This window comes from Squalius cephalus (assembly GCF_949319135.1).
Source record: "Squalius cephalus genome assembly, chromosome: 21".
Lineage (NCBI taxonomy): Eukaryota > Metazoa > Chordata > Actinopteri > Cypriniformes > Leuciscidae > Squalius > Squalius cephalus.
The window spans coordinates 7,661,495-7,689,415 of record NC_137142.1 but is presented as its reverse complement, the minus strand read 5'-3'; the positions used below and the strand labels follow the sequence as shown (position 1 = coordinate 7,689,415).

General features: G+C 38.9%; 2 protein-coding genes across 3 annotated transcripts; one reads left to right on the top strand and one right to left on the bottom strand.

The window, feature by feature from the left end:
• Positions 1-7,891: 7,891 nt before the first annotated feature.
• On the top strand, positions 7,892-16,937 carry pla2g12b (phospholipase A2, group XIIB). 2 transcript variants are annotated; one of them, XM_079855955.1, is made up of 4 exons: positions 7,892-8,382; positions 10,628-10,704; positions 12,628-12,793; positions 16,163-16,937. In XM_079855955.1, the coding sequence occupies exons 1-4, from the start codon at positions 8,007-8,009 to the stop codon at positions 16,279-16,281; spliced, it is 738 nt and encodes a 245-aa protein (XP_079712081.1). In that variant the 5' UTR covers positions 7,892-8,006; the 3' UTR covers positions 16,282-16,937. The 2 variants fall into 2 exon arrangements, with proteins under 2 accessions (XP_079712081.1, XP_079712080.1); XM_079855954.1 differs by having other exon boundaries at positions 10,628-10,716.
• Positions 16,890-27,194, bottom strand: oit3 (oncoprotein induced transcript 3). Its single transcript, XM_079855953.1, has 9 exons — positions 27,001-27,194; positions 22,921-23,295; positions 22,716-22,829; positions 20,735-20,857; positions 20,527-20,649; positions 20,295-20,455; positions 19,031-19,443; positions 17,927-18,026; positions 16,890-17,782 (listed from the first exon to the last, which is right to left on the bottom strand). Exons 1-9 carry the CDS (start codon positions 27,053-27,055, stop codon positions 17,618-17,620), a joined length of 1,629 nt encoding a protein of 542 aa, XP_079712079.1. The 5' UTR covers positions 27,056-27,194; the 3' UTR covers positions 16,890-17,617.
• Between the last annotated feature and the right edge of the window lie 727 nt (positions 27,195-27,921).

The window sequence follows — 27,921 nt, the reverse complement described above, 5'->3', positions numbered from 1 at the left end:
CAGCGGGGGCGGGGTTCTTTTTTGTGGGGAAGAAGGACGGTTCTCTGCGACCTTGCATTGACTACCGAGGGTTGAATAACATCACGGTAAAGAATACTTATCCTTTGCCGTTGATGTCTTCAGCCTTCGAGAGGTTGCAGGGAGCGTCGGTCTTCACAAAGCTGGACTTACGTAATGCTTATCATTTGGTCCGCATCAGGAAGGGGGATGAATGGAAGACCGCTTTTAACACCCCCAGGGGGCACTTTGAATATTTGGTTATGCCTTTTGGGCTGTCCAATAGCCCAGCGGTCTTCCAGGCACTCGTCAATGACGTGCTGAGAGACATGGTCGATCAGTTCATTTATGTCTACCTGGATGACATATTGATTTTTTCTTCGTCTCTCCAGGAACACGTTCAGCACGTCAGACGAGTGCTTCAGAGGTTGCTAGAGAATGGGCTTTTTGTCAAGGCGGAGAAATGCGCTTTTCATGCACAGTCTGTTCCTTTCTTAGGGTACATTGTGTCGTCTGAGGGGATGCGTATGGATCCTGAGAAGGTTAAGGCTGTGGTGGATTGGCCAAGTCCGGATTCCCGTAAGGCCCTACAGAGGTTTCTGAGGTTCGCCAATTTCTACCGGCGGTTCATTCGCAATTTCAGCCAACTAGCCTCGCCTCTGACCGCCTTGACCTCCCCCAGAACTACGTTCAGGTGGTCAGACGCAGCTGAGGCTGCGTTTGCCAAACTGAAAGGCCGCTTTGTTTCAGCCCCCATCTTAGTTACCCCTGATCCATCACGTCAGTTCGTGGTGGAGGTCGATGCGTCAGAGGTGGGGGTAGGTGCAGTGTTATCCCAACGTTCTTCTACAGACGACAGAATGCATCCGTGCGCGTTTTTGTCTCATCGTTTGTCCCCTGCCGAACGTAATTATGATATTGGTAACAGAGAGTTGTTGGCAGTCAAGTTAGCATTGGAAGAGTGGCGTCACTGGTTAGAAGGGTCGGGGGTACCTTTTATCGTTTGGACCGATCATAAGAATCTGGAATACATTAGAACCGCTAAAAGATTGAACTCTAGGCAGGCTCGGTGGGCACTTTTTTTCGGACGTTTTGACTTTACTCTCTCGTACCGTTTTGACCATTCCGATCGCCCGTCTACTCCCGAGTGCATTTTTCCGGAGACCCTAATTATCTCCACACTCTCATGGGAGGTCGAATCGAAGGTCAGGACGGCCTTACAAGGGGTAACGCCTCCGCCCGGTTGTCCACCGAACCGTTTATTTGTGCCAGAGGAATTACGGTCCAACGTCATTCAGTGGGGTCATTGTTCCAATGTGGCTTGTCATCCAGGAGTCAGTCGCACTACATCTTTAGTTAAGCAACGATTTTGGTGGCCACGCATGGCTCGTGACGTTCACAGTTTTGTTTTGGCTTGCTCAGTTTGTGCCACTGGTAAGACTTCCAATCGACCCCCAGATGGGCTCCTTCAACCGCTGCCGATCCCTTCGAGACCCTGGTCCCATATCGCACTAGATTTTGTTACCGCCCTCCCACCCTCTCAGGGTAACACGGTAGTTTTGACCGTGGTTGACCGGTTTTCGAAGGCGGTCCATTTTATTCCCTTGCCCAAATTACCCTCAGCCAAGGAGACAGCGTTAACAGTCGTTAACCACGTCTTTCGGTTACATGGCCTCCCGACAGACGTGGTTTCCGACAGAGGACCCCAATTTGTGTCCAAATTTTGGCAAGAGTTTTGTAGATTACTGGGTGCGACGGTTAGTCTGTCCTCAGGGTTCCATCCCCAGAGCAATGGCCAAACTGAGAGAGCCAACCAGGATTTGGAGAGAATGTTGCGATGTCTGGTCTCCAAGAATCCTTCCTCATGGAGCCAACAACTGTCAATGGTGGAGTACGCCCACAATTCGTTACCAGTATCATCTACGGGCCTATCGCCGTTTGAGTGTAGTCTAGGTTACCAGCCACCAATTTTTCCTAGTCTGGAATCTGAAGTCGCGGTCCCCTCCGCTCACGCCTTTGTCCAGAGGTGTCGTCGCACTTGGACTAGAGCCCGCGAGACTCTTCTCCAAGCGGGAGCGCGCACCAAGGCTAAAGCCGATCGCCACCGGTCTAGGCCTCCCGTATACGTCGTTGGTCAAAAAGTGTGGCTTTCTACTAAGAACATTCCTCTCCGTTCCGTCTCTAATAAACTAGCTCCCCAATTTATTGGCCCATTCACTGTCACCAAGATCATTAGCCCGGTGGCAGTCCGCCTCAAACTCCCTCCAGTGTACAGGAGGATCCATTCCGTCTTCCATGTTTCCAAAATTAAGCCCGTGTTCCATTCTCAGTTTAATCCGCCTGTCCCGGTTCCCCCCCCCCGGCGCGTCTCGTAGAAGGGGAACCTATGTATTCGGTTAATCGTATTCTGGACTCAAGGCGGAGGGGACGCGGATTCCAGTACTTGGTGGACTGGGAAGGTTACGGTCCGGAGGAGAGGAGTTGGGTTCCTGCTAGAGACATCCTGGATCACTCTCTTATCGATGATTACAATCGACAGGTAAGGGAGTCTGGGGACTCCAGGAGGCGTTCCTAGGAGAGGGGGTACTGTCACGGTTCATGAATTCACTGTTTTCTTCGTGTCTCGTGTATTTGTTGTTCTGTGTGTGTGGGTGTGTGTGAGTGGGCGTGGCTGCTCATTTCAGCTGATCAGCGCGCCAGCTGATCTCATTCCCCTCACCAGCTGCTGCCAATTCATTCACCTATATAGACTCATCACACTCTCCTTTCTTTGTCAGATTGTTGTTTTGGTGTCTTCAGTGTGTGTCGTCGTGTGCCATTCCAGTCCTGTTCCTGTTCCTGATCTCGTTCCTGTTCGGTGTTCTCGTGGTGTTCGTCGCGTTGGATGTTCACTTCACTGGATTCACCGTCACCTGTCTTCACCATCACGCTGACCATCAAGTCCCTGCGCCACCAGCCCACCCGTGAATTTTGCCTTGTGTCTTCTGACCCTCAATAAAAGAGTACTTGCATATTTGCTTCCGCTTCATGAATTATGACAGATTATCAATAAACCTTTCCTTATTCTTCTTAGACCAAATTTGTGAATGATCAAAAGATTCCGAGAGTGTTATTTTCCTCTGTTTGACACACTGTAAAACCGTCAAATTTACTAAATGAACTGAGTTCATTTTACTCAAGTATAACATAAAGTTCATTGTACTTGATAAATAAATAAATATATATATATATATATATATATATATATATATATATATATGAACTCAATCAGTGATTATATTAAGCAGAACTCAAGTGGAATGATTTACAGCAGATTTCTAGTTTCCAGCATGCTGTGCTTCTGACTTTTAAAGGAAAGTAAGGCTGGATCCGAAATCGCATACTTCCCTACTTTAGTAGGTGAAAAACACTTCTTTCATAACAAAAGAAGTATGTCTGATCTCACAGTATACACATAAAAGAGTAGGCAAAAAGTACCTGGATGATCTACTTCTTCCGGCGAATAAATGTTAATGAGCAAACATTTGCGTTGCATTTACAATCCTGTGAAAACAGGGGGTGCAATGCAGGGGGTGCAGGCTTGGTGCCAGCACCCCCTGTTTTCACAGGATTGTAAATGCAACGCAAATGTTTGCTCATTAACATGATGCACCCCCGGCATCAGCACTGACCCCCACTTCCCGCGCCCCTGTACTGCTGTGCTGCTTGTAAACATCTGGGCTTGAAGCTTTATTTTTTCGTTAGTTTAGCCACTGTTTCAAATAAATACCTAGGGTTTTGTTTATTTTCTTCTAGGGTTGAAAAATAAGCAGATCTAGCAGTTTTTAATGCCTCTTTTTATGCAATCGAGCTCTCTTTCCATGAAATGCAAAATACCTCGATTTTGTTTTCTTCCAGTTGCACTCCATTGCTCTCTTAAGGGCCTGAGTGTGCTTGTTGTACCACGGCGTTGGACTATTTTCTTTAATCTTCTTTAAGCACATAGGAGCAACTGTGTCTAAAGTGCTGGAAAAGAGAGAGTTAAAAGTTTCTGTTGACCAGGAAGATTATTAATAAAGCAATCTTTAGTGGCAGAAGTGATAGGTCTAACATATTTGTAACTCGGAGTCAGCTTTGCAGCCTTGGCTAAATGAAGTTTACACGAGACTAGATAATGATCTGAGATGTCATCGCTCTGCTGCAGAATTTCAATGGCATCAACATTGATTCCATGTTATAATATTAGATCTAAAGTATGATTACGACAATGAGTAGGTTCTGACACGTGTTGTCTAACTCCAATAGAGTTTAGATTGTCTTTAAATGCCAATCCCAATGTGTGATTTATCATTTACACTATATATTGTTACATTAAGCACCAACACTTCCCCGCACCAGCACCAATTACCCCCTTTGCCTTTCAGACAAGGTTCATGTTTATAACTGTAATCTTGGGGGTGGACTCATTTAAAGTAATGTAATCGTTTGGTTTTAGCCAGGTTTCTGTCAAACACAACACGTCTAGATTATAATCTGTAATCATATCATTAACAATAAGTGCTTTTGAAGTAAGGGAACGAATATTCAGCAACCCAAGTTTTATCATTTGTTCATCTGTATTATATCTGTTTTTTGTTTGTTGAACATCAATTAAATTATTACCCTTTAATGGGTTTGGGAGTTTTTTGTATTTCCTACTTCGGGTAACAGACACAGTCTCTATATGATGATATCTAAGTGAAATAGTCTCTATGTGATGGGATTTATCTGACCTCAGTGACTTGAGACGGTCGGTTTAGCCAGTCTGTCTGCTTCCTGACCTGAGCCCCAGATTGTCATGTTTGAGCTCTAAGACTATGTGCCATATTACTAGAGAGAAGAGCAGCACCATCCCAGGAGGGCTGAATACCATCTCTTTTCAACAGGTCAGGTCTGCCCCCAAAAAACTATCCCATGATGAGGCCACTGGAGAGGATTGGTAGGTAACATGATAATGACAATATGATGAATGTAGTATGTTCGGATTACATTCATACCACACACACTTATAACATACTTTTTTAGCGGTTGTGAAGTAGGCTAATTACTTATTCAAAGTACCTACTCAAGGGAGTATACAATTTCGAATTTCAGTACACAAAATATTTAAGTGGAATTATAGTTTAATTTAATATTATGTGAGCTCAAATGGAATAAGTACTCACGGTACTCATAAATATTAGTTTTTAAACTTAAATTGTAAAAGGCAATCGGTTTCCTCAAGTGGTTTGAGTTATTTTAACTTGATAACATCTACATACTGTGTGAAGGGGCCGTTCATACAGAACGCATCTTTGCGTCTAAACGTCTTTTTTTATATATAAAAAGCGCTGAACTCGGGTCTCGAGACACGTTTTGAGACGTGATCCAATAACCAAAATAACAGAAATGGCCAAACAGCAGAAAATATACTGTAGCTATTATTTTTGACGTGGAAAAATGAAAATTGCACTGGCTATGGAACTAATATTGATGAGCAGCGCTGCCTGCATGTAAAAGTTGAAATTCTTTTAACTTGACACGACGTCTTAAAAAAACGCTGCTCTCGTGCAAAATGCTGCAAAAGACGTAAGACGTGAGCGCAGCGGTCATACACGTCTGTATAGCGCGTTTAGAAAAACAGTGGAAAAGTATTGACCATTGGAATGGAAAAACTCGTTCTTTGGGAGCGGCCCCTAAGGGTACGTGCCTGTTGCTCAATAGGAAAACCCTACATTTTTCATACAGTACATTGATTTTTCTAACATTTTGGGGATACTTATTTTAAACACAAAATAAATTACTTGCCCTAAGAAAATGTGCTTTTAAATACTCCCAATATGATTGCAGACAAAATATATATGTTTTTATTGAACATTGATGGAGCAACAGATTTTGTGTGAAAATAAATCATAAAAGGGGTTTGTTTGTTTAAAAATCCTATAAATGTATAAGATTGCAAGATGTGCCTTTTACCCCAAATACCAAACTTTTACATATTCTTTCGTTATGCCATTGCCACCGTTTTGAACTTTTTTTTACCTTGAACAAAACTGAAAATCATTAACAAAACCTCATTAATTTAAATATCAGATCAAATTAGTGCAGAATCAACTTTGCGTTGCGGTCCGTGATCGCGTCAAGGATCAGCCAAATTTCCACGTGCCCATCAAAAGCGGATGTTAAGAAAAGTGCTAAGCTGAATTTTTGTGCCATCTAGTGTTTTAAAAGAGAATAAAATCAAATGCGCCTTTTACCTCGGTTCACCTTTAGCCCCGTTTTACCCTACTATTATTATACCCCTTGTGCTGCATGATAGTTATGCATTGCATCATGTTCACTATATAAGAATATATTAACTATGTTGTGTGTTCATGTTCACTATAAATATTCTTTTTTTTTTTTTTAATCTATTTGCAGTAATAGAGGTGAAAGCTCATAACTGTACGTCTCCACTTATTGGTTATCAACCAGAACATGTTCCTACACACTGCACGTCTGAAATCAGGGACATTGTCAAGTCAAGTCACCTTTATTTATATAGCGCTTTTTACAATACTGATTGTATCAAAGCAGCTTCACATTGATAACATGAAAATAATACAACAAAGTTTGTTTCTAGAAGAAAATTGCGTCATCGTCCACCCTAAGTAAGGCAGATCAATAATATTGTTGAATATTAAATGTCCCCAACTAAGCAAGCCAAAAGCCAAGGCAACAGTGGCAAGAAACCAAAACTCCATCAGTGACAGAATGAAGAAAAAAACCTTGGGAGAACCCAGGCTCAGTCGGGGGCCAGTTCTCCTCTGGCCAACGAGCGAACAGTGTATGATTATGATCCAGGCACCATTACAGGTCAGAAGTCAGATTGGTCGTGTCGATGAGGCCTTCACAGGGCTGATGAGGCTGGCACTTCAGGGATGCGTTATGGATGGGTCCAGGTGCAGGTCCACCATCTGATCTGGATACGGCCGGGGTCCAGCTGACTTCAGTAAACAGGGAGAGACTGGAGAGAACAGGGAGAGACTGCTTATCATTGCAGTCCATATGATAAGAAACTGTGTGAACAACTGCACATTCAACGACAGACACACCTTTCTAATAACTTTTAACTATTAACATTAACATAGTACCCCAGACAGGGAAAGAGTGTCGGCCCAGATCCGGGCCACATCTGATGCATGTGGATTCCATGCGTACCAGATGTGGGCCGGATTTGGGCCAACGCTATGTTGCTGTCTGGTATGTTGACTTTGTCAATCAATCACACATACATAATGTATGAACTTTTTGGGGGGTTCTAAATCAAAATCCCCAAATATAAACATAAATTTTTTTTTTTTTTTTTTTTTTTTTATTCTGCTCGCTCCTTTAGCCTGACACTGTATGTCTTTTCTGACTAAACTAACAGAACTATCACACTGACATTTTTGACTTAATTCTTTAAAAAAAAGAAAGATCCAAATTAATTTGAATCCAGAAAATAAAACCATGTTTGTTATACAGTGTACTAAAGTGTAATTAGAAAAAAAAAATCTTACTTCATACCTGCAATCACCATGACTCATACTAATTACGCATGACCAAATCAAGATATAGACCCTTGAGATTACCAACAGTCTTTCAATAGCAAAAATAGTTGAATCACGAGAGCTCTATAGATAAAATGACTGTGTGTGACAGGTAAAATGACTGTGTGTGTCAGGAGATCATATTGCAGGTGAAGTGTGGACTGCAGATAATGAAAGCCAAGAGTCGATTACACAGGGTTAGTGTGGCTGTAATTCACTGAGAGAGCAAGCCTCAGCAAGAGATTGGACCTTACCTTTAACCTTAGCACCAATCAATGCTTTGCTGTCTGCTTGATCTAATCACAGGTCAAAGTCCCTTCCACGAAGCACTATCAACAGTGTCTGTTTGTGCTGCTCACTCTTTTCCTCTAAGCGCTTTGACTTTATCTGTCTCCCCTTCTCCTTGGAGCCTACAGACCTCCAAGGACCTGTTGTCAAATCATGTTTCCACGTACGCTGCCGTTGCTTCTGCTGTGTATCTCCACAAGCTTGGCTGCCACACTTATCCAGGCCTCTGTTGATGGGGCGGCAGAGGATTCGCCTGCTGACGGGTCTGTTTTACCTGAAGCTCAAGCTGGTGATACCCCAGATGTTCTAGTTAATGGGGAGTACCAGGCAGAACACATCTTGATGGCAGATGCCCCTGTTGAGGGAAAACCTGCAGAGACCCAGAGTACCACACAAGAATCTGAGGATGATTCGGACTGGGGCTTCGGTTCTATCAGAGGGAGTTTCCAGGCAGTGAATGGCTATTTTGACTCTATACTGGAGCTGATGGGAGGTCGGGATGGTGTATGTCAGTACCGCTGTAGACATGGTAAGTGAAATAGTATCGTCTCAGTGCACATCGGATGACACTTCTCAGATCTGAGATTGTGTCACACTATATGCTTTTGACAAAGATGATAACAATAAAACAGTTCACCCTAAAATGATTTACTCATCACCCTCACGTTGTTCCAAACTTGCATTACTTTCTATCTTCTGTGGAACACAAAAAGAGGAGTTCTGAAGAATGTTGACTGTTCATAGTGATCAAGACTGTAGATTTCCAAAAGGGGTCATTGACTGCTTTTATGACACTTCTATGTCCTTTTTGGATCTTGATAGATGTGTTCACCATGAACTGTCATTTAATGTTAAAGAAGAGTGTGTACATTCTTCAAAACTTCTCCTTTTCTGTTTCATTAAAAATAAGAGAGTAAAGAAGGTGAATAAATAATGTTAATGTTAATGTTAATAATAACATATTAATGTTTGGATGAACTGCATTTAAGTTTAGCTAGTAAAACTTAGTTTAGCTTACAAAGCTAAGATCAGAGTTGAATATTAACTAATGTGTGATACTAATGAAAAACAGAATTCATTTTGTTGATAAGCTGAAACATCTGAAACATGCCCTCACTGATCTGTCCTAAGTCCTCATGTTGAAAGACACAGTGTGGCATTGGGCAAGTAGATCACACCACTCTACAGAAAACACTGATGAAACAGAATGTTTCATATGCCTATGAATAAGAGAATGTAGTTATTTTATATCTTGAATCCTTTGTATTACTTTTCTGGTTTCAGAATGACAGATTTGCACTCTTTGCTTAGTTTTGCAAAAAACGGAATGCAAATTAATATAACTTAATGCAGCCAGAACAAATCCATACATTGAGCTAATTAGCGATGTGAGTAAGTGCAAATTTTCAGTATTCTTAATGTTTAATGTTACCTAAGAAGGGTAGTGAGTGTATTTTATTCACTCAAAGTCAAATTTGTCAGTATCGGCCTATGTACAGTTTAAGCAAAATAATTGCATAATACTTAATGAGGGTTCAAAAGTCATACTGAACATTTGGTAATTGAGCCTTGACTAAATGCTAAAGCTAAGATAATAGAGTAGTTGTAGTGTCTAATCTTATAATGAAACTAATATTCCATGGACATTGTCACCTTCTTTTGCATTGATAAAGAACATGCTCTGAATACCAAACATGGAAATGTTTTATACTGTTGCACCATGCAGTCAATTGGAATGCTCCATGTATAAATTAATGCATACATGTCTACCACATATGTTCGATTTCTCTGTAATTAATCAGGCAATTAAAATTGTTACAGAGAAAATAATGACTTAAATCTTGCTTTATTTAGATAGTGGTTTGTTGCTTTGGACAAAACTGATCACAAATATGTTATTGACATTGGAATTCCCCAGGGCTCTGTTTTAGGACCTCTGCTGCTTTAATTCCATTTGTTACATTTAGGTAATGTTTTCAGGAATTCGTTTTTTTCATAGATATGCAAGCGATATACAACTGTACCCTTCTATTTCATCTGAAGATCACAACTCCATGTTAGATATTTCTCAATAAAATTTAATAATACTGAATAAGATTGAATTAATGGTAGTGGGTACAGAAATTCTAAAAAGGAATTTGCAGGACAAAAATGCATCTTTGGTCTCAAATGTTAAATCTGTAGTACAAAACATGGTGTTACTTGTTAAGATTCTGCTTTTTGCATTGTCCCTCTTTTAATAAAAGCTGACAAAGTTGTGTACGACTCAAGAAACATTGTGAAGCCAAAAAATAATAATGTTTTAGGTTCATTATACACTTTTAAAAATAAAGGTTCTTTATTGGCATTTATTGTTCCATGAATAACCTTTCACATCCAGGGAACTTTAAATGTTCTTCCCACTAAGAAAGTGGTTATTTTACTAATTGTTTACTGGAAGGTTCTTTAGGGAACCCAAAATGGTTATTCTATGGCATCACTGCAAAAAAAAAATAAAAAAATACTACTAATAATAATAATAACTTTTGCAACCTTTTATTTTTAGTGGATCTCAGGGGTCCACACAACAATATATAACTGATTTAGATTTTCATCACATTTGTAAGATAAATTCTTAAAGCCACTGTTATGTGAAATGTATTCTAATGATTGAAGATCATTAACAATATTATATATATATATATATATATATATATATATATTTATTTATTTATTTTATTTTTTTTAAATATATGATATATTCTATATTCTAATGTATCATTTTTGTTTTTCAGGTAAAGCTCCTCAACCTCGTGTTGGCTATCAGATGCCAGAACCTGATGGTTGTAGCACCTCACTTCTTGGTTTCCAGGTACCGAACAGTGTATGTGTCCCTTTATCTCTACTAACATTAACCAGTGGCCAGCCGCCTTGAAGCTTTGCTAAGAACCATCTCCATGAATGACCTATGGGAGTCCGGCCTATGAAGTGTGCACTAGTCAACAAATCAATCAAACTTATAATTAAAGGATCCATCAAAATCAACCTGTTAATGTTTACATGTTTGCGTTAGACAGAAGAGAAAATTAGATCATTTTGTGCAATGTGTATCTGATAACATAAAGGTGGCCCTGCTTGTTTAAATGAAAACAAGTCACTGATCAATGACTTTGGGATTCAAAGTACAGTGACTTATATAAAGCGATGGCCTTTAGAGAAGCTGGCAGGTTAATGGCATCAAATCTGAAAAAAATAAAATGATAATAATAATAATAACAATTTGTGGCACTTAGTAACAAATAAACTAGATATAAAAAATCTGAGTATGTTTCTATGTTTTCACAACTAATATTATGGTAATATATTTCAATTAAACCCCTAACTTCAAAAAACTGAGTTTGGTTACTTTACATCAGACTTAGTTAGACTGGCTCTTCCTTTCTAACTGGGTGGTTCTTGGCCATATAAGTTGCTATGTGGACCAGACCTTAAGTTATAGCATTAAGTTAAAGGCCTGACAAAATTTCAAATATGTGGCTCCTAACCCTGAGAGAATAGCAAGGACTCTGAAGAGAGAGTGAACATCCAACAGGTTCTGGACAGTTAAGTTTGGCATCCAGCCAAAGCGCTGATGAGATTGCTGTCAGGAAAGAGAAAGGCATTTGTGCCAAATACGTTCCACAAATGACTCATGGACAGCCCTCTATGTAATTTCTGACTTTTTTCATAATTATGAAGTTTAAGATGTCCATTTAGAAAGCAATTATAAAAGCAATATATCTGTATCCTCCTCTAGTACGGGCGACAAATGTAATTGTCTTATGTTTCAACATTATGAATTACGATGCGAGTCTAACCACCATTGTTGCATTGTTCCCTTAAATAACCATGGCTATAACCAAATCAAGAGTTTTCATCCTTTTCACACCAAAGATGGAGCAGGAACTCCTTGCTAGATATTGAAATTTTGTGATTTATTTTAAGCCTGGCACAAAACGAACATGCGTAGCACCATAATACAATATATTTGCAGTCTTTGCTTACATTGCAAAGCAAGTAAAATTGCATAATTTTATAGAATTACTTTATAAAGTAAATAATCATTACCAATGCAACAGTGCCACTGTCACCTTTTTCGCCTTTGTTGCTACTGGCTTTTGGCTTGCTTAGTTTGGGACATTTAATTTAATATTCAACAATATTATTGACCTGCCTGCATTGACGCCATTATATGAGAACTGAACTGAGCTGGACAATGACATGACGGTTTTCTCCAGAGCAGTTATATATAAATGAACTAAATTAATAACTTTATTACAACAATAATGAAACATCACTGAACTTACTTATGCTGGACTGTGACGCTATCTTCTTCTGGAAACAAACTTTGTTGCATTATTTTCCCGTTATCTCTGTAAAGTTGCTTTGAAACAATCGGTATTGTAAAAAGCGCTATATAAATAAATGTGACTTGACTTGACATGTATAGACAAAATACATTACATTATAATTTGAGTTTGGCATTGAAAGGGTGTACAGATTGTTCCATTTTTTGTGACTAACAAGTTCTGTGTATGTCTGCACTTGTGTGTGTTTGTTTGTTAACAGTACAACTAAAATCTTAACCTATTTTCCTTATAATGCATATTCCTCTCTTATTTAATAGACAACACTGTAGTGTATCACTCTGGTTTTAGTACAACAGTAATTCCATTGGTTGTTTTTGGTTAACTGGTTTATTTAATATTGTAAAAGTTCTAATGCGCATGTTGTGTAATGTGCTGTTACTCCACAGTTTGATATGGGTGTTCCAGCCATGACCAAATGTTGTAACCAGCTAGACATTTGCTATGAAACCTGTGGCTCTAACAAGTACCGCTGTGACACCAAATTCCGCTGGTGCCTCCATAGCATCTGTGGTGACCTGAAGAAGAGCCTGGGCCTCATGTCAAAGGTTGAAGGTGCGAAATACTCACATGCAAACACACACTTCAACCCTGTTATAAAACCTAGTGAGCTGAGACACAGAAGCTATTCCAAAAGGTCCCTGAACAGTTCTAAAGCAGAAGCCAATCCCATAATGCAGAGTGACAATCTCATTGAAAAACATCCATCCAAAATGGACTATAATGGACACGAGCGAAGGCTACTGCTGAAACATGCATATAAATACAGTGAATAGAATGTGAACTGCTGCAAGGAAAGTAGGGAGAACACTCTAGCAGATCTAGGCAGGTGGTGCTGGGGAGGGTGGAGCGCTAGGAAAATTCCCATGGCGAGTTGAGCCGATATGGGACGGAAATAAATAGGTTTTGTAGATAGAACAAACAGATTGAATGGCCAAAGCAGTCGGTTTTAAGAGAACCAATCAGCTTCTCAGAAGACTGAACTGTACAACTACAATGGGGTAAAAGACTCCTTTGATATTATTTTCCTCTAAACCACTAGATGGCACAAAAACTTGCCGCAGCACTTTCCAAAACATCTGCTTTTCAAGATGCATGTGGATTTTTGGCTGATCCCTGATGCGATCGCGGGCAGCAATGCAAAGTTGATAATGCTGAATATTTGATCTAATATTTTATGTTTTTAAAACGTTGTAGATTTAAGTAGCAAATGAGAATCGCTACAATTTTGAGACAAAGGTCTTGTTAATGATTTTCAGTTTTTTCAATAACGGATGAATATGTAAAAGTTTGGTATTTGGGGTAAAAAGCGCCCCTGCTGTTGGGGCGAAAGTTAATTACAATTAATTCTTTTATTTATCCAAATAAACAGAAAAAAAGTGCAAATTTTGCTAACGTGATTGTTTTGAACAAGTATAAACTTATTAAAAACATTATTAAAATTATTAAAAACACATTATTTTAGCTTAAGTATTTGTATCAATACTATGTGCCTTTTGCCCCATGCTGGTGAGCCTTGCCACCTCATACATTATAAGATTTTTAAACATAATAAACCACTTTTATGATTTATTTTCACACAAAATCTGTTGGTAAATGTTCAATACAAAAAATAAATTCTACAATCATACACTATGGGAATAGTGAAAAGCAATTTTTTTTCTAAAGGTGTGCCTTTAGCCCCATTGTATACATACAACATAAGACATAAGTATACTTATGCTGAAAGCATTCTTTAGAAATGTTGGCCCATATTGATAGGATAGCATCTTGCAGTTGATGGAGATTTGTGGAATGCACATCCAGGGCACGAAGCTCCCGTTCCACCAAAGATGCTCTATTGGGTTGAGATCTGGTGACTGTGGGGGCCATTTTAGTACAGTGAACTCATTGTCATGTTCAAGAAACCAATTTGAAATGATTCGAGCTTTGTGACATGGTGCATTATCCTGCTGGAAGTAGCCATCAGAGGATGGGTACATGGTGGTCATAAAGGGATGGACATGGTCAGAAACAATGCTCAGGTAGGCCGTGGCATTTAAACGATGCCCAATTGGCACTAAGGGGCCTAAAGTGTGCCAAGAAAACATCCCCCACACCATTACACCACCACCACCAGCCTGCACAGTGGTAACAAGGCATGATGGATCCATGTTCTCATTCTGTTTACGCCAAATTCTGACTCTGCCATCTGAATGTCTCAACAGAAATCGAGACTCATCAGACCAGGCAACATTTTTCCAGTCTTCAACTGTCCAATTTTGGTGAGCTCGTGCAAATTGTAGCCTCTTTTTCCTATTTGTAGTGGAGATGAGTGGTACCCGGTGGGGTCTTCTGCTGTTGTAGCCCATCTGCCTCAAGGTTGTGCGTGTTGTGGCTTCACAAATGCTTTGCTGCATACCTCGGTTGTAACGAGTGGTTATTTCAGTCAAAGTTGCTCTTCTATCAGCTTGAATCAGTCAGCCCATTCTCCTCTGACCTCTAGCATCTACAAGGCATTTTCGCCCACAGGACTGCCGCATACTGGATGTTTTTCCCTTTTCACACCGGCCCGTCTGGCACCAACAACCATGCCACGCTCAAAATTGCTTAAATCACCTTTCTTTCCCATTCTGACATTCAGTTTGGAGTTCAGGAGATTGTCTTGACCAGGACCACACCCCTAAATGCATTGAAGCAACTGCCATGTGATTGGTTGATTAGATAATTGCATTAATGAGAAATTGAACAGGTGTTCCTAATAATCCTTTAGGTGAGTGTATATAGTGCTGGTCAGAATTATTTGCCCCTTTGGTAAATATGATCAAAGATGGCTGTAAAAAATAAATCTGCATTGTTAATCCTTTTGATATTTTATTTAAAAAAATTGCAAAAATCTAACCTTTCATTGAAGGAAATGATTGAAAGTGGGGGAAAAATCACATTATGAAATACATGTTTTTCTCCAAAACACATTAGGAACAATTATTTGCCCCCTTTTATTAAATACTTTTTGCAACCTCCTTTTTCCAAGATAACAGCTCTGAGTCTATGCCGGATGAGTTTGGAGAACACCTGACAATAGATCAGAGACCATTCCTCCATACAGAATCTCTCCAGATCCTTCAGATTCCCAGATCCATGTTGGTGCTTCTTCTCTTCAGTTCAGCCCACTCATCATCTATAGGGTTTAGGTCAGGGACTGGGTTGGCCATTGCAGACGCTTGGTTTTGTGCTCAGTGACACATTTTTGTGTTGATTTTGATGTTTGTTTTTGGATCACTGTCCTGTTGGAAGATCATAACATGGCCCGTTATAGGATTTCTAGCACAGGTTGTCAGGTTTTGATTTTTTTATCTGTTGGTATTTTATCGAATCCATGATGCCATGTATCTGAATAAGATGTCCAAGACCTCTGGCAGGAAAAAAAAAAAAAAAAAAAAGATTTTTTGGCAGCAAACACTTAATATGGGTTTGGTGCACACAGGGATAAAAAAGTATCCTGTGTGTAAAATGAAATACTCTGCTGTATCTTTAATTCTGTGGGCCTAATTTTCTGCTGGAGGTCCTGGACATCAAATACCAACAGATAAAAAATCAAAACCTGATAGCCTGTGCTAGAGATCTTATTACAGGCCATGTTTGGATCTTGTCAATGGCCATCCCAGTCCCCAGCCCTGAACTGAAGAGAAGAAGTGCCGACATGGATCTGGGAATCTGAAGGATCTGGAGAGATTCTGTATGGAGGAATGGTCTCTGATCTCTTGTCTTATTGGAACAGAGCTATTATCTATTATGACCCAGATGAAAAAAAAAAAAATCTTAAACTATAGGAAATCAAAAACAAACAGTGCAGAGATAAAAACACAAAATGGTTTGTCATTTGTAATAACAAACCGGACAAAACCCCTCAACCTCTTTTCCCTTCTCTCTCTCTCTCTCTAGCATGCGAGACCTTTGCAGACACTATGTATAACACAGTGTGGACTTTGGGCTGCAGGCCCTTCATGAACGGCCAGAGGGCATCCTGCTATTGTGAAGGAGAAGAGAAGGATGAGCTGTGAAGACCTGCAAACCACAGAAACACACCACATTCAACACATTTAAATACTTTACAGGTTTAAACTACTCCACACAATGGGTCAGTATTATGATGAATCTCATTAAAACACACCCAGGTCACATTTCACCACAAAAATTCAAAGAAATTAGGCATATTTTCATTCTAAATTCGAATTATTATATTATTATAATATTTATCATACTATTGTGTCGTATAAATACTACTAATAAAACATATATTATTTAATTTATGTATCTTTATTTTCTTTGCATTGCAGCAATAGATTTTTTTACTTTTTGGGGTGAAATATGACCATTACATGTTCTTGACATGCTCATGAGATTCACCCAGTAACCCTGGTGCTTAATGGATCCAATTTAGTTAAACACAAAAGATTTTATATCGCATGTGTAAAAGTGTCCCATAAATTTGTAGTGAGTGTGCTTGTGTATGGGTTTATTATAAAATATCCATAAATATAGTCTCAATTTCATATGTACAATAAAAAAATGTATACTTATATGTAAGTTAATGCTAAATATTTAAATAAAGAGCTCATTAAAATATAGAGAACAGGAAAATTGCAATACAAACGTCCCACAATAGCTTACACCTTTTTAACATTTATTGTACTATTAATAAACAATGTTCCAAACTAAATTTAAGTTGTTGGTTTGTTTTGGCATAATCAAAATAGTATGTTTTTTTTTTTTTTTTTTTTTTTTACCTCACTCATGCAAATAATGATATTTATTTAAACAATATTGTTTAACTATCTGAATATCATATGCTGAAAACTGAAATGCTCACCTAAACCAAATAGTTTGATTCTATAGATTGATTCTATTACATTTAAAACAAAAAGCCAAATTAGTGTTTAACAGTATTACACAGAAATGTGTATTGCCCTGTGAGAGACAATGTGACTACAGACTGTGAAAAATACCTTTATTGGCTGTAAAATCATTTTATTTTCCCCATTAGTAAAACAGTATTGAATATAAATGCAAATTATTCAAAATTGTAAAATGCCAGCACTCAGTTTCATATCCTAAGCTTTATTGAAATGCTCAGACTTATACTGTTAATTGCACACATCACATCGCCTACAGTAAATGCATATTTCTGGTCTGGTAGATGAGGTTTATGTTAATATAGTGTCAGAAGCAGTGGAAGGAAGCAAGTAAGACGAGACTTTAACAAATGCTCCTTATATTACTCATAAATGTAAGATTACTGTAGATATACAGTATGCATGTATTTAAATACGGTAAAGTAGCCTGTAGATGGCGTTGTCTTCTTTATGTAGGTAAGAGATGTTATAAATGTGTGTGGTCTCATGGGTCTGGCAGTATCCGAATGGGTCCGCTGGACAGAACGTCTTGCTCTTGGTGCTGGTCTGTCCAGAGATGTCGCCTCAAGCGCTTTCTGCAACCCTGTGTACAGCGAGATTCCCCTTGTGCCTGCCCACACACCAGCACACGGCAATGCAGGAAAACCTCCTAACACACACAGTACGCATAACATAACTGATTTAATGACCCACTCATTCTCACACATACTCATTATAGCTACCTCATTAGCACACAAAAACACATGCATCGGACACAGTTGAATTTCCCAGCATGAACCTGTTCCCTACTCACTCTGTTGTCCTTGCCGATGAACTTGAAGACCGGGACCTGGTAGTGTTTGGAGAGCTGGTCTTTAGCCGAAAGCTGACGCACTGTTCCGTCTGAAATGCAGCTGGGAAACATAAGGCCATTAAAGCACAACAGTCTCTAAATATAGACTCTGCCTTTGTGTAAAGGTGGTGTAAGCAATATTTCCTCAAAATATCACACATAAATTATACCGATAGATATGACATAACACTCAGGTGTCCTCGCTCTGAGAGAGGTGTAGGCTCTAAAAAACAGCTAAAAATGATGTTTAAGCAATTCAGAAAACACCTTAATACTCTGCCTTTTATGTGTCAGGTTTGCTAAAGTATTCAGGTTTTGGAGAGGGAACTTGTGGTAGAAGAGATAGGACGGTCTAATTCAGTGGCTAGTTGAAGTTAGCAAAATGGCTAAGTAAGGGATAACGTACATTATCCCGCTTATTACACGGCTACTTGCCACATAAGTAAATAATTAGACACGAAATATTGAGATATTTTATTAGGTCTTTAAACGCAAAGCTTCTGTGGAGAGAGCAGTTGCTAGCACGGCAAGTTCAAACTAGACGGACATTTAAGAGATACAGTCATACCGCTTATTAGCATTTCGCATTTCGCACAGCATTTCACCACATAAATAATTATGGAGATAAGAAATATTGATTTCAGATTAAACTGTTTTAAAATCGTAGTGTTTGCATCTCATAATCCAAAAGTGTACAAAACAATAGTCACAAAATGGCAGCAACTGCGTTTGTATGAAACGAGAGAGCGAGTCCACGATACTGGATGGCATAATTTAATAGCTGTACACAAAATATTGATTCGACTGAGTTTTTATATTTTATTAGCTAAAACAAATGTCAGCGCTGCTGACTTCAGTAACCCGGATGAGCCTGTGTTTCTGTTTTGAGCGGTTGTTATCTGGGAATAACATATCACTGGATGGTGCAATTGACCAATCACAATCAAGCATTCCACAGCGCCGTGTAATAAAATGACATATAGCTCCAGTCATGGAGTATACAGTATGGTATTGTGAGCATACAGAACAGTATCCCTTCATATTTGAATTCTTCTGAATACCTACCCATCTTTAATGAGGTAATATTTTAAGACCTGGTCAGCCTTGGGACCAGGTGTGGCAAAACAGCTTTCAACAAAGGCAGCAAGGCCATCCACCCGCTCTCGAGGCTCAACGCCGAAGTACAACGAGTCACGCAACCGCAGTTGAGGAGGTTGGTTGTACGGTTCAGAAAATTCTGCGCTTTTAAACAGCTCCAAACTGAAGGGGAATATTCCTTCGCTGTGTCCCGCTAACTCCAGCGCTGTTTTGCTCAGACTCGGCAGGTATCCATCTGACACTTCGTACTGCCGCGGAAACTCGCACGTGATTGGCAGCAGTAGTTTACTGGTGCGCACGATCAAATCACCATTGTTGCTGGGACTAGACCGGGGCAACCCTGTCACCAAGTTGGTGCCAACGATTTTGTCATCAATCACCTGAAGCAGAGAGAAAGGGAAAGGATTTTCCACTACATTCGCAGAGAACTATCAGGTATTTTATAAGTCAACATGTAATACTGTTTGCCATCTATTTTACCTCAGTAATGTGACAATGAGGAAAAAAAATTATCCATTGGGATTTTATCCATTAGGGCTGCAATGTGAAAATGAATGGAACCAGACCTGAATGCGAGCTTGCTGTGGTTTTTCAAGGAACACCACTTGCAAGTACTGTACTTACTTACTTACTGTACTGTACTTTCTAGCCCTAACGCTTGCTCTATGATAAATCATGGTAAGGCGTTATTGACATAACAGTATGACTCTCTGTAAAGCTACTTTGAAATGATACACATTGGGAAAAGCACTATACAAATAAATTTGACTTGACTTTTTGACCAGGATATGGAGGCTGAAGGTCAAGTTCACATTCTGGAGCGGTATAACTATAAGGCTTTTTTATTGATTCTAGCTTTATTTGGTGTTATTGCATTAACAACACCGACATTAAATTACTTTGTTATCAAAAAAACGAATCCGTTTTAGTCATGTGACATTTCTGCTCATCTGCCATATTTATTATCATCAGTGGGGCAAAGTAAAGTTACTGCCGTTACTTTTCCCCACTCAAGGTCATAAATATGATGGATAAGAGGAGAATGTCACATGACTTACACAGGTAATGTAATTAGATTACAAATACAAACTTTTTTTTTATTTGGACTAACGCAAACTTTTTAATCATGTACAATAACTCCAGAAATATGCATTACAGAAGTAAACAGGGTCAGTCTAGATTTCACGTTGACTTTCAAATCAAAGCTTGACAGATCCATAATAATTTTTACCTGGACCACAGTGCCACAGGTCTTCAGACTAAAGTGGAGGTTAATGTGAGTGCCATTGGAAATGCCACGGCAGGAAGTGTTAGACAGGAAGAGCTCAAGTCCTCCAACCAGGTCTTTGGGAACCGAGACCTCTATGGAACTAGGATCACACTGCACAGGGACTGCACACAAAACAAATGTCAAAGTGAAGTCCACAAACCCTGACAGAAAAAGGGAGAGAGGTTCAGCTCACCCTGACAGGTCTGTTTGTCCTCTCCCAGCATCAGACCCCGGGGACAGTGACAGTAATAGGAGTCGTCCTCTGAGGAGCATCCATGGCTACAGCCTCCATTCACGTTGTCACATCCTTCAGTCTCTACACAGAACCACAAAAACCACAATGCATGACTTAAATGAAAGTCTGCCCATATTCAGGATGCGCTGTCTTACCACGTTCTTACCTTTACAGCTCTTCCCGTCTACGTCCAGCACTTTACCTCGTCCACACTCACATCGACGAGAGCCCTTGGTGTTGATGCATACTTCTGCACATCCTCCATTCCCTTTCTCACATTCGTTTACATCTTACACATAACACACCAGATCACAGTTAAAACAGATACTTGAATGTGGGATAGAAACAGATGGAGCTGTGGCTCTGTTCTTAAACCTAGTTGCCCTTGCTGTCTACATGCCGAACTGAAAAAGACTGATTTGGAACACAAGGGATTGCCTTCTATACGAAGGATACATGCAATGCTACATTAGACTTTGTTTGTATACTTTATCGGAACAATCTTTGTGTCGGGAGCGACACAATTCTGCCTTAACATGCTCCCTCTTTAGGGAGATCACTGTTTTGCAACAAAGCCAGTCATTTATGTTCTTCTGGCATTGGAATAGACAGCGATTAGTTAAGTTGTTTGTGGAGGGTAAAAATACGGTGTCCGAGAGGGCTCAATGCGCTACAATTGAAGAAAGCACATGCAATTAGAAAAACTCCAGCAAATTAAGAAAACGTCTTCATCAGTTTGACAACATGTGCTGCAAATACTCACAATGCAACCAAATACAGAAACATGCTGCAAATAGGACAGAATGTTTCCAGGGGACTCCAACAAGTGACAAACTTGGCTGAGACATGCTTACAGTTCAATGTCTACTCGTCAGTGCTGTTGTCGATGACCTGAAAGGTGAGTTTTGTTTGGTTTATTTTAACATCCTGATCTTATGTGCGTTGGGAGAATTTGCAGTGTGTTTCTGTATTTGGTTGCATTGTGAGTAGTTGCAGCACATGTGTTGTCAAACTGATGAGGATGTTTTCTAAATTTGCTGGTGTTTTTTCTATTTGCATGTGATTTCTTCAGTTGCAGTACGTTGAGCCCTCTCGGCCACCGTATAAAAAGGTAATTAAATGCTAACGGAAAAGACTGAAAGACAGAGAGAGAGAAGATCAATGAGGGGACAGAGGGCTTGATGTCCTTAATTACATCCAATCCAGTTAATGAACACATAAAATTAAATCTAATTGTCTTCACTTATTCCATTTACTCATTTTTGTCCTACTAAATCTTTGCCCTTCAATACAGCATTTAAAGTTGACACTTTCTCTTACCAGCTTATGAAGCAGAACTGCTTTATGCAATGTGTTCATTTTGCAAATTAAGGAAGGATTTGATGAGTCTGACTCGTCAAATTAAGGTTTGAATCCCCAAGCTACGTAAAAACGGAAGTTTAGAGTATCTTTAAAGTACATTTTCTTTTTAAGTATAGATTTTAACAATGTTTCAAATGGGTCAGATTGTGTCAGGATACTTGGCCCTACACCACAAGTATCCAATCCTGCTCCTAGAGGGCCAATGTCCTGTAGAGTTTAGGTTTAACCTGCTCCAACCCATCAGCCTGGAATTTTGGAATAATCCTGAAGACCTTGATCAGCTGGTTTAGATGCGTTTGATCAGGGACCGTGCTAAACTCTGCAGGACAGTGGCCCTCCAGAAGCAGGATTGGACACCAATGCCCTACGGTCTTAAACATCCATTTACCCCTGGCCTCTGTTCTTGTAACAACTGCATATCCTTAAAAGATAGACTTGTGAACATAAGTTACGTTCATTCTGAGATGTAACCATAGCAACAGTACCAATTGGGAGCAAATAAACAACTTGGGTTCTGCAAGACAAATTTAAACAGATTGTGTCCTTAATTTTACCAACAGAAAATCCTTTAAAAATGTAGACACCCTGAAAATTACTGGATAAATTGCACTCTATTCTTTTTTTTTTTATCTTTAAAGGCATTGATTTTGCTGGCTGCCTTTGTACATTAGTGGATTGTTTCTCAACAGTCCTGTGGTCTCTCATTCTCTCATTCTTATCGCAATATAACTCTTCTGCTCTATAAGCATTTCTCTTGCCCAGGCCTGGACCACACTGTTACTCACCCAGACATGTCTGTGCATCAGGGCCTAGAACCGTCCCCTCAGAACAGCGGCATTCTGGCTCGATAGGGCAGTCGGCTCCATTACACTCAACCTCATCGCATATGTCATAGAAATCTATGGTGACACACATAACGAAACCGTCTGATGGAGGTCAATTCTTAACCAACATGTCAGAAAGACCTAATGAGGCAGTAGGAAGACTTACGGCCACAGTAGACGTGGAAGCAGACTGAGGGTCGGGGTAGGCGGTAGACGTAGTAACCCTTAGCACAGGCCTTTACGTCCACACTAGCTGTCCAGTGACAGCAGTTATTATTGAAGCTAGCACAAGCATGTAGGGTAACAATGCCATCACTAGGCCGAGGGTGACTGCCATTCAGCCAGATGGGGGCATGGGTACCACAGTGGTTCTCATCGATACAGAAGGTTGGCATAGCGTCCCCTGCCATCCCTGTAAAGCGATACCATTCCCCCGCCACGTGCCGGTCGCACAGAGGGACTCCTGCAGAGTTGTTGACATGGTAGTCTGTATTCCGCCATGGTTCGTTCAGAGTGATATACGCTGAGCAGGGATCTAGGGCTGACCAATAACAGAGACAGGTAACAATTAGTCAGAACAGATTATCTGTTTCACACTGGTGACACTGCATATTCATCTGGAAGAGAGGAAAATATGCAGGAGACAACTATAAGTAAGACATGTGGAGGGGACAATCTGTTGACCAAAGGTAGATCGGGGTTGTGTTAATAAACATTTGCATACTTCACCAGTAAGTGATTTTAAGAACTGATATCAGGATCATTCAAATTAAGATTGCGATTAACAGAATAATCGGTAACACTTTCTATCAAGTCCATTCTTATAATGAATTATAGCCCCATTTATACTTATTTATAAGTATTACTATTCTATAAATCTATTTATAAAGACTCATTAAGACCTATACTGCATTATAAGAACAGTTATAGTTACATTTATATTAATTTTATAATTATGTCATGCATTTGCTTTTTCAATGCGCATGCTCATAACAGACACTGCTTTATAAATTATCAAATATAAAATAGTTCCAGAGACCCTTGTTTGCTGTACCAGTTAGTTATCAATTATGTATTTAATGGCTAATGTTTGCATTAGAGGTCACGAATAGTAATTATGATTTGTTAAAATCTATATCTCCTCAGCCATATGCATGATATTGCTTATAGCAGTTTGAAATTATACTTAAAAAAAAATATTGTTGCAGTTTTTTGTCAATGAATGTAACATTGAAAAATATATATCGTTTTCAACTCTTTGTATTAATAATTTATGTTTTTTTATTACAGAAATTATTGTTCATTAGTTGCATTTACAAATAAACTTATGTAAACTTTTCTTCATGATTTCTTAGCATTTGCTTTAGGAAAATTGCATCCTATGTTTTCACTTTACTTATAGCCATCAATGATGCATTTATAGAGCTTAGCAACTGTATTATCACTCACAATAAGTATTTATAAGAACACAACACAGCTAATAATAAAAACATATGCACTTATTTGACAGAAATAAATCCAAGTTACTAAAAAGTCATTGCAACTATAATATAATAACATTAAAGCAATGCAGGCTGCATCTTTATAAATACATTCATGGAACCATATGACTAATTAATACTTATAAGTTAGTGTATAATGGATTATGAGCATGCGCATTGAAAAAACAAATGCATGACTTATAAGTAACTATCAAAAATAACATAAATGCAACTATAATTGTTCTTATGATGCAGTATAGGTTGTAATGAGTCTTTATAAATGTATTTATAAAATATTAATAGTTACTTATAAATAAGCATAAATGGAGCTATAATTCATTATAAGCATGGTCTTCAAAGAAAGTGTTACCGAAAAATCTGTTTATTATTTGGTGATGCTAGAGGCAAGAAATCACACACTTAACCTATAACTTAACCAGCAAGCTTCACTTAAAAGACGAGCTGATCAACAAGCTTTACAAGTTTTGAAGTTTTATTGCACATGCTAGACCACCATCAACTACAGGGATTAACCATTCAGGACCATCATGGAAATTTATGCTGGTCTAAGCAGGTATTTTCAGAAGTGGTTTGAGGAAAGCAAGGAATGTGTTTTTAATCAGAGGAATATGACTAAAGCAGTACAGAGGAAGGCTTTCACTGCGTGTTAAAATCTGTCAGTGCAAAACTATTTTCCTTCAGTTGGTTGGTAGATTTTCAAAAGGTGTCTAATCAATACTCCGCACTGCACCGCTGCTCTCTCCCCAACACTCCCCACAAATGAGTTAGGTCTTTATATAAAGTTGGGCTGCTCTGCTGGACCATGTGGAGATGAAAATTGAAGCAGCATAAAGTGTAAATGACCATTAGTCAGGAAGCGTCAGCTGCTTGATGAGGCATAGAGGGAGAATCCTTTCCACAGTAAATTATCAACTCAGTTCAAATAAAAATTGGCAACAACACACTGTTCCCTGGTTCATGGGGAGTTTATACATTATAGAATCAACTCTCCCTGGCCATATCTCCAAATCATCACAACAGAGAGCTTTCTGTGCAAACTCGAACACCTTCAAGTAGGTGGAGATTTAAATGTGTATTTTGCATTTTCTGAAGGAAATGACCACCATGATGCCAGGACGTTGCCTTTTGTTTAGGTATTCTGAGTGTTTTCTGGGTGTCCAGAATGGTTGCAGGAGATTGTTTACTAGCCTGAAGCAAAAGAGCCCCTCCAGTCTCTGATATTCTGATATGAAACACCCTCATTACATGTCCGTTGATTTGTGGTATCATTCATCCCTGTTGTACAAACAAGCTTGCATCAAAGTTTGGTAGTTAGGGTTAGAGGTTTATTGTAATATTGCCTTCGAAAATAGCTTTTTGAATGTAAATAATAGTGTAGTTCTATCAGCACATGCAGGCAGACTGTAGATAGGGTTATCTATTAGGCATGTTCAGTTGATACATGAACAGCTGGAGGTCAAGGAGAAACGGATGTTCAGGTCAAGAATGTTTGCCGTAAACACTGTATTCCTGGACACCGTTATAATAAATCATGTCCTCTTTCACATCTGCTGCATATCCATTTACATACACAGAGCTCTTTATCACTTCAAACATTGCTGATTTCTTGGGTATCTTTTGGTATGCTGAAATTAAGGATATTTCTTAAAGAAGATTTAAACGTTTCACTTTATTTTAAGGTGACGTAGTTACATTGTACTAACTCAAATTAGTACTGAGTAATATTAATTAACTACTTGTAATTATGCATCCTTTACTGTTATTTCTATAGTAGGTACATGAAGTAATGTGTAACTACGTCACCTTAAAATAAAGTGTTACTGATTAATAGAATAGAATATTAACTGAGGCAAAAGTATTTACTCCTTTTAACTTTACTGATCGAGAGAAAAAAATCTTTAAATCTTTTAAAATATCTTTATCTTTACAGCTACAGTTCAATAATTACATAACACCTTATTTTAAGGTGACAGTTACACAAGTTACATACTTACTACAGTAATAACAGTAAATTAGGCATAATCACAAGCAACTAACCCTAAACCCAATCTTAACCCTGACCCAGATAGCACACATAGGGTAGGGTTAGGATTAGGTTTGTTGTAGGGTTATTTGCATGTAACTATGCATAATTTATAGTTATTACTAAAGTAACTACATGTAACGTGTGTAACAAGGACACTGTAAAATAAAGTGTTACCCTCAGTTCTTATTTATGCAATTACACTGTAACAATGTCACCTTAAAATAAAGTGTAAACTAATTTAGATGTCATGCCTGAGGAAACGAACCCATTCAATGTTAGTCAGCCATATCTTTCACATTGTTATTAAATGTTCAAGGAAAACATCATTATTACTGTTGCTCATATTGAACATAACTCAATAACTACAGTACGATACTTTTGATTTATGATTTTTATTGAAGGAGTTATCTGAACCATAGAGACCAGAAAATCATTAGGACTTGGGGAAGGACCAGTATAAGATAATACCTCCTAGCAACCACATAGCAACACAATGAAACCACTCAGAACACCTTAGCAACTGCATTGCAACACCCTAGCAACCACCCACAACACTCTATCATGATGGTCATGACTTTTGCACAAGCATCACTCACATGTCCTTCAGAAAAATGTGGTTATATCAATGCAATAAAAAATGGCATCCTTTAGAATGAAGCTCAAGTAATAAGCGCATTATATTAATAATAATAAGCAGTGTAAAACAAGAAGTGCTTACCTATGGCCTGTGCAGTACTCACAGCTTGTAAAAGAACAACCAAAGTGAAAAGCATGTCCAGTGGTAGAGAGGATTTTATTTGGTGAGAAAATCACAGACGTACACCTTGTCATCCCAGTCTTGACACTTCAGTTTGTGGAAGAGCTTTGTGGTTTAATAGTGGAGTCTGTTATCTCTGTCATTATGAGGGATGTGTCTAACACAATGACTGTAAATAATTTGTTTGTTGTCTTCCCATGGACAGGACATCGATCTCACCTTGACCCCTGTTCTCTTGTCCCCCGTCTATGAAAACCCACCCGTCCGGATAGAGACAGGACCATCCTCTCATTGTTACTGGAGTCTGGCTTATCCATCCCACCCTGATACATCATCCAGAATCCTTTATCATCCGACCCAACACCAGTCAACCGCCTACATTAGCAGATGTGATGCATTCTAGTAGACAGTGTGTTAGGAAATTCAGGCGGAGATTCATCTCCTGCTCTCTGTAGAACTTCCTACAGGTGTTATTGGCCTATAAGTTAGACTGTATCTAAGGAAGCTCAACACTTAGATTAGAAAACATACACTCTAAAAAATTCTGGGTTGTCTCAACCCATGTTTGGGTCAAATATGGATAAACCGTATTTAAAAAATTTTTATTAAAATTTGAAACCTAACCATTGGATTTGTACTGAGTTTGTACAGATGGTGGTGGAAAAAATATGAAATGGGAGGAAAAATAATAAGTCAATGGTTTTGCGTTATATACACACTATATCTTTCTATAGATAAAAGTAGTTCACATGACTTACATTCCATGCTTGTGAAGCCATACAATAGTTCTCTTACGAGAGGTTCTCTCGTATTGCGTAGTTACTACGCTACGGGAAAGCCTTTCTTTCTCGAGATACTGAAGCCAAAAATTATCCTTAATTT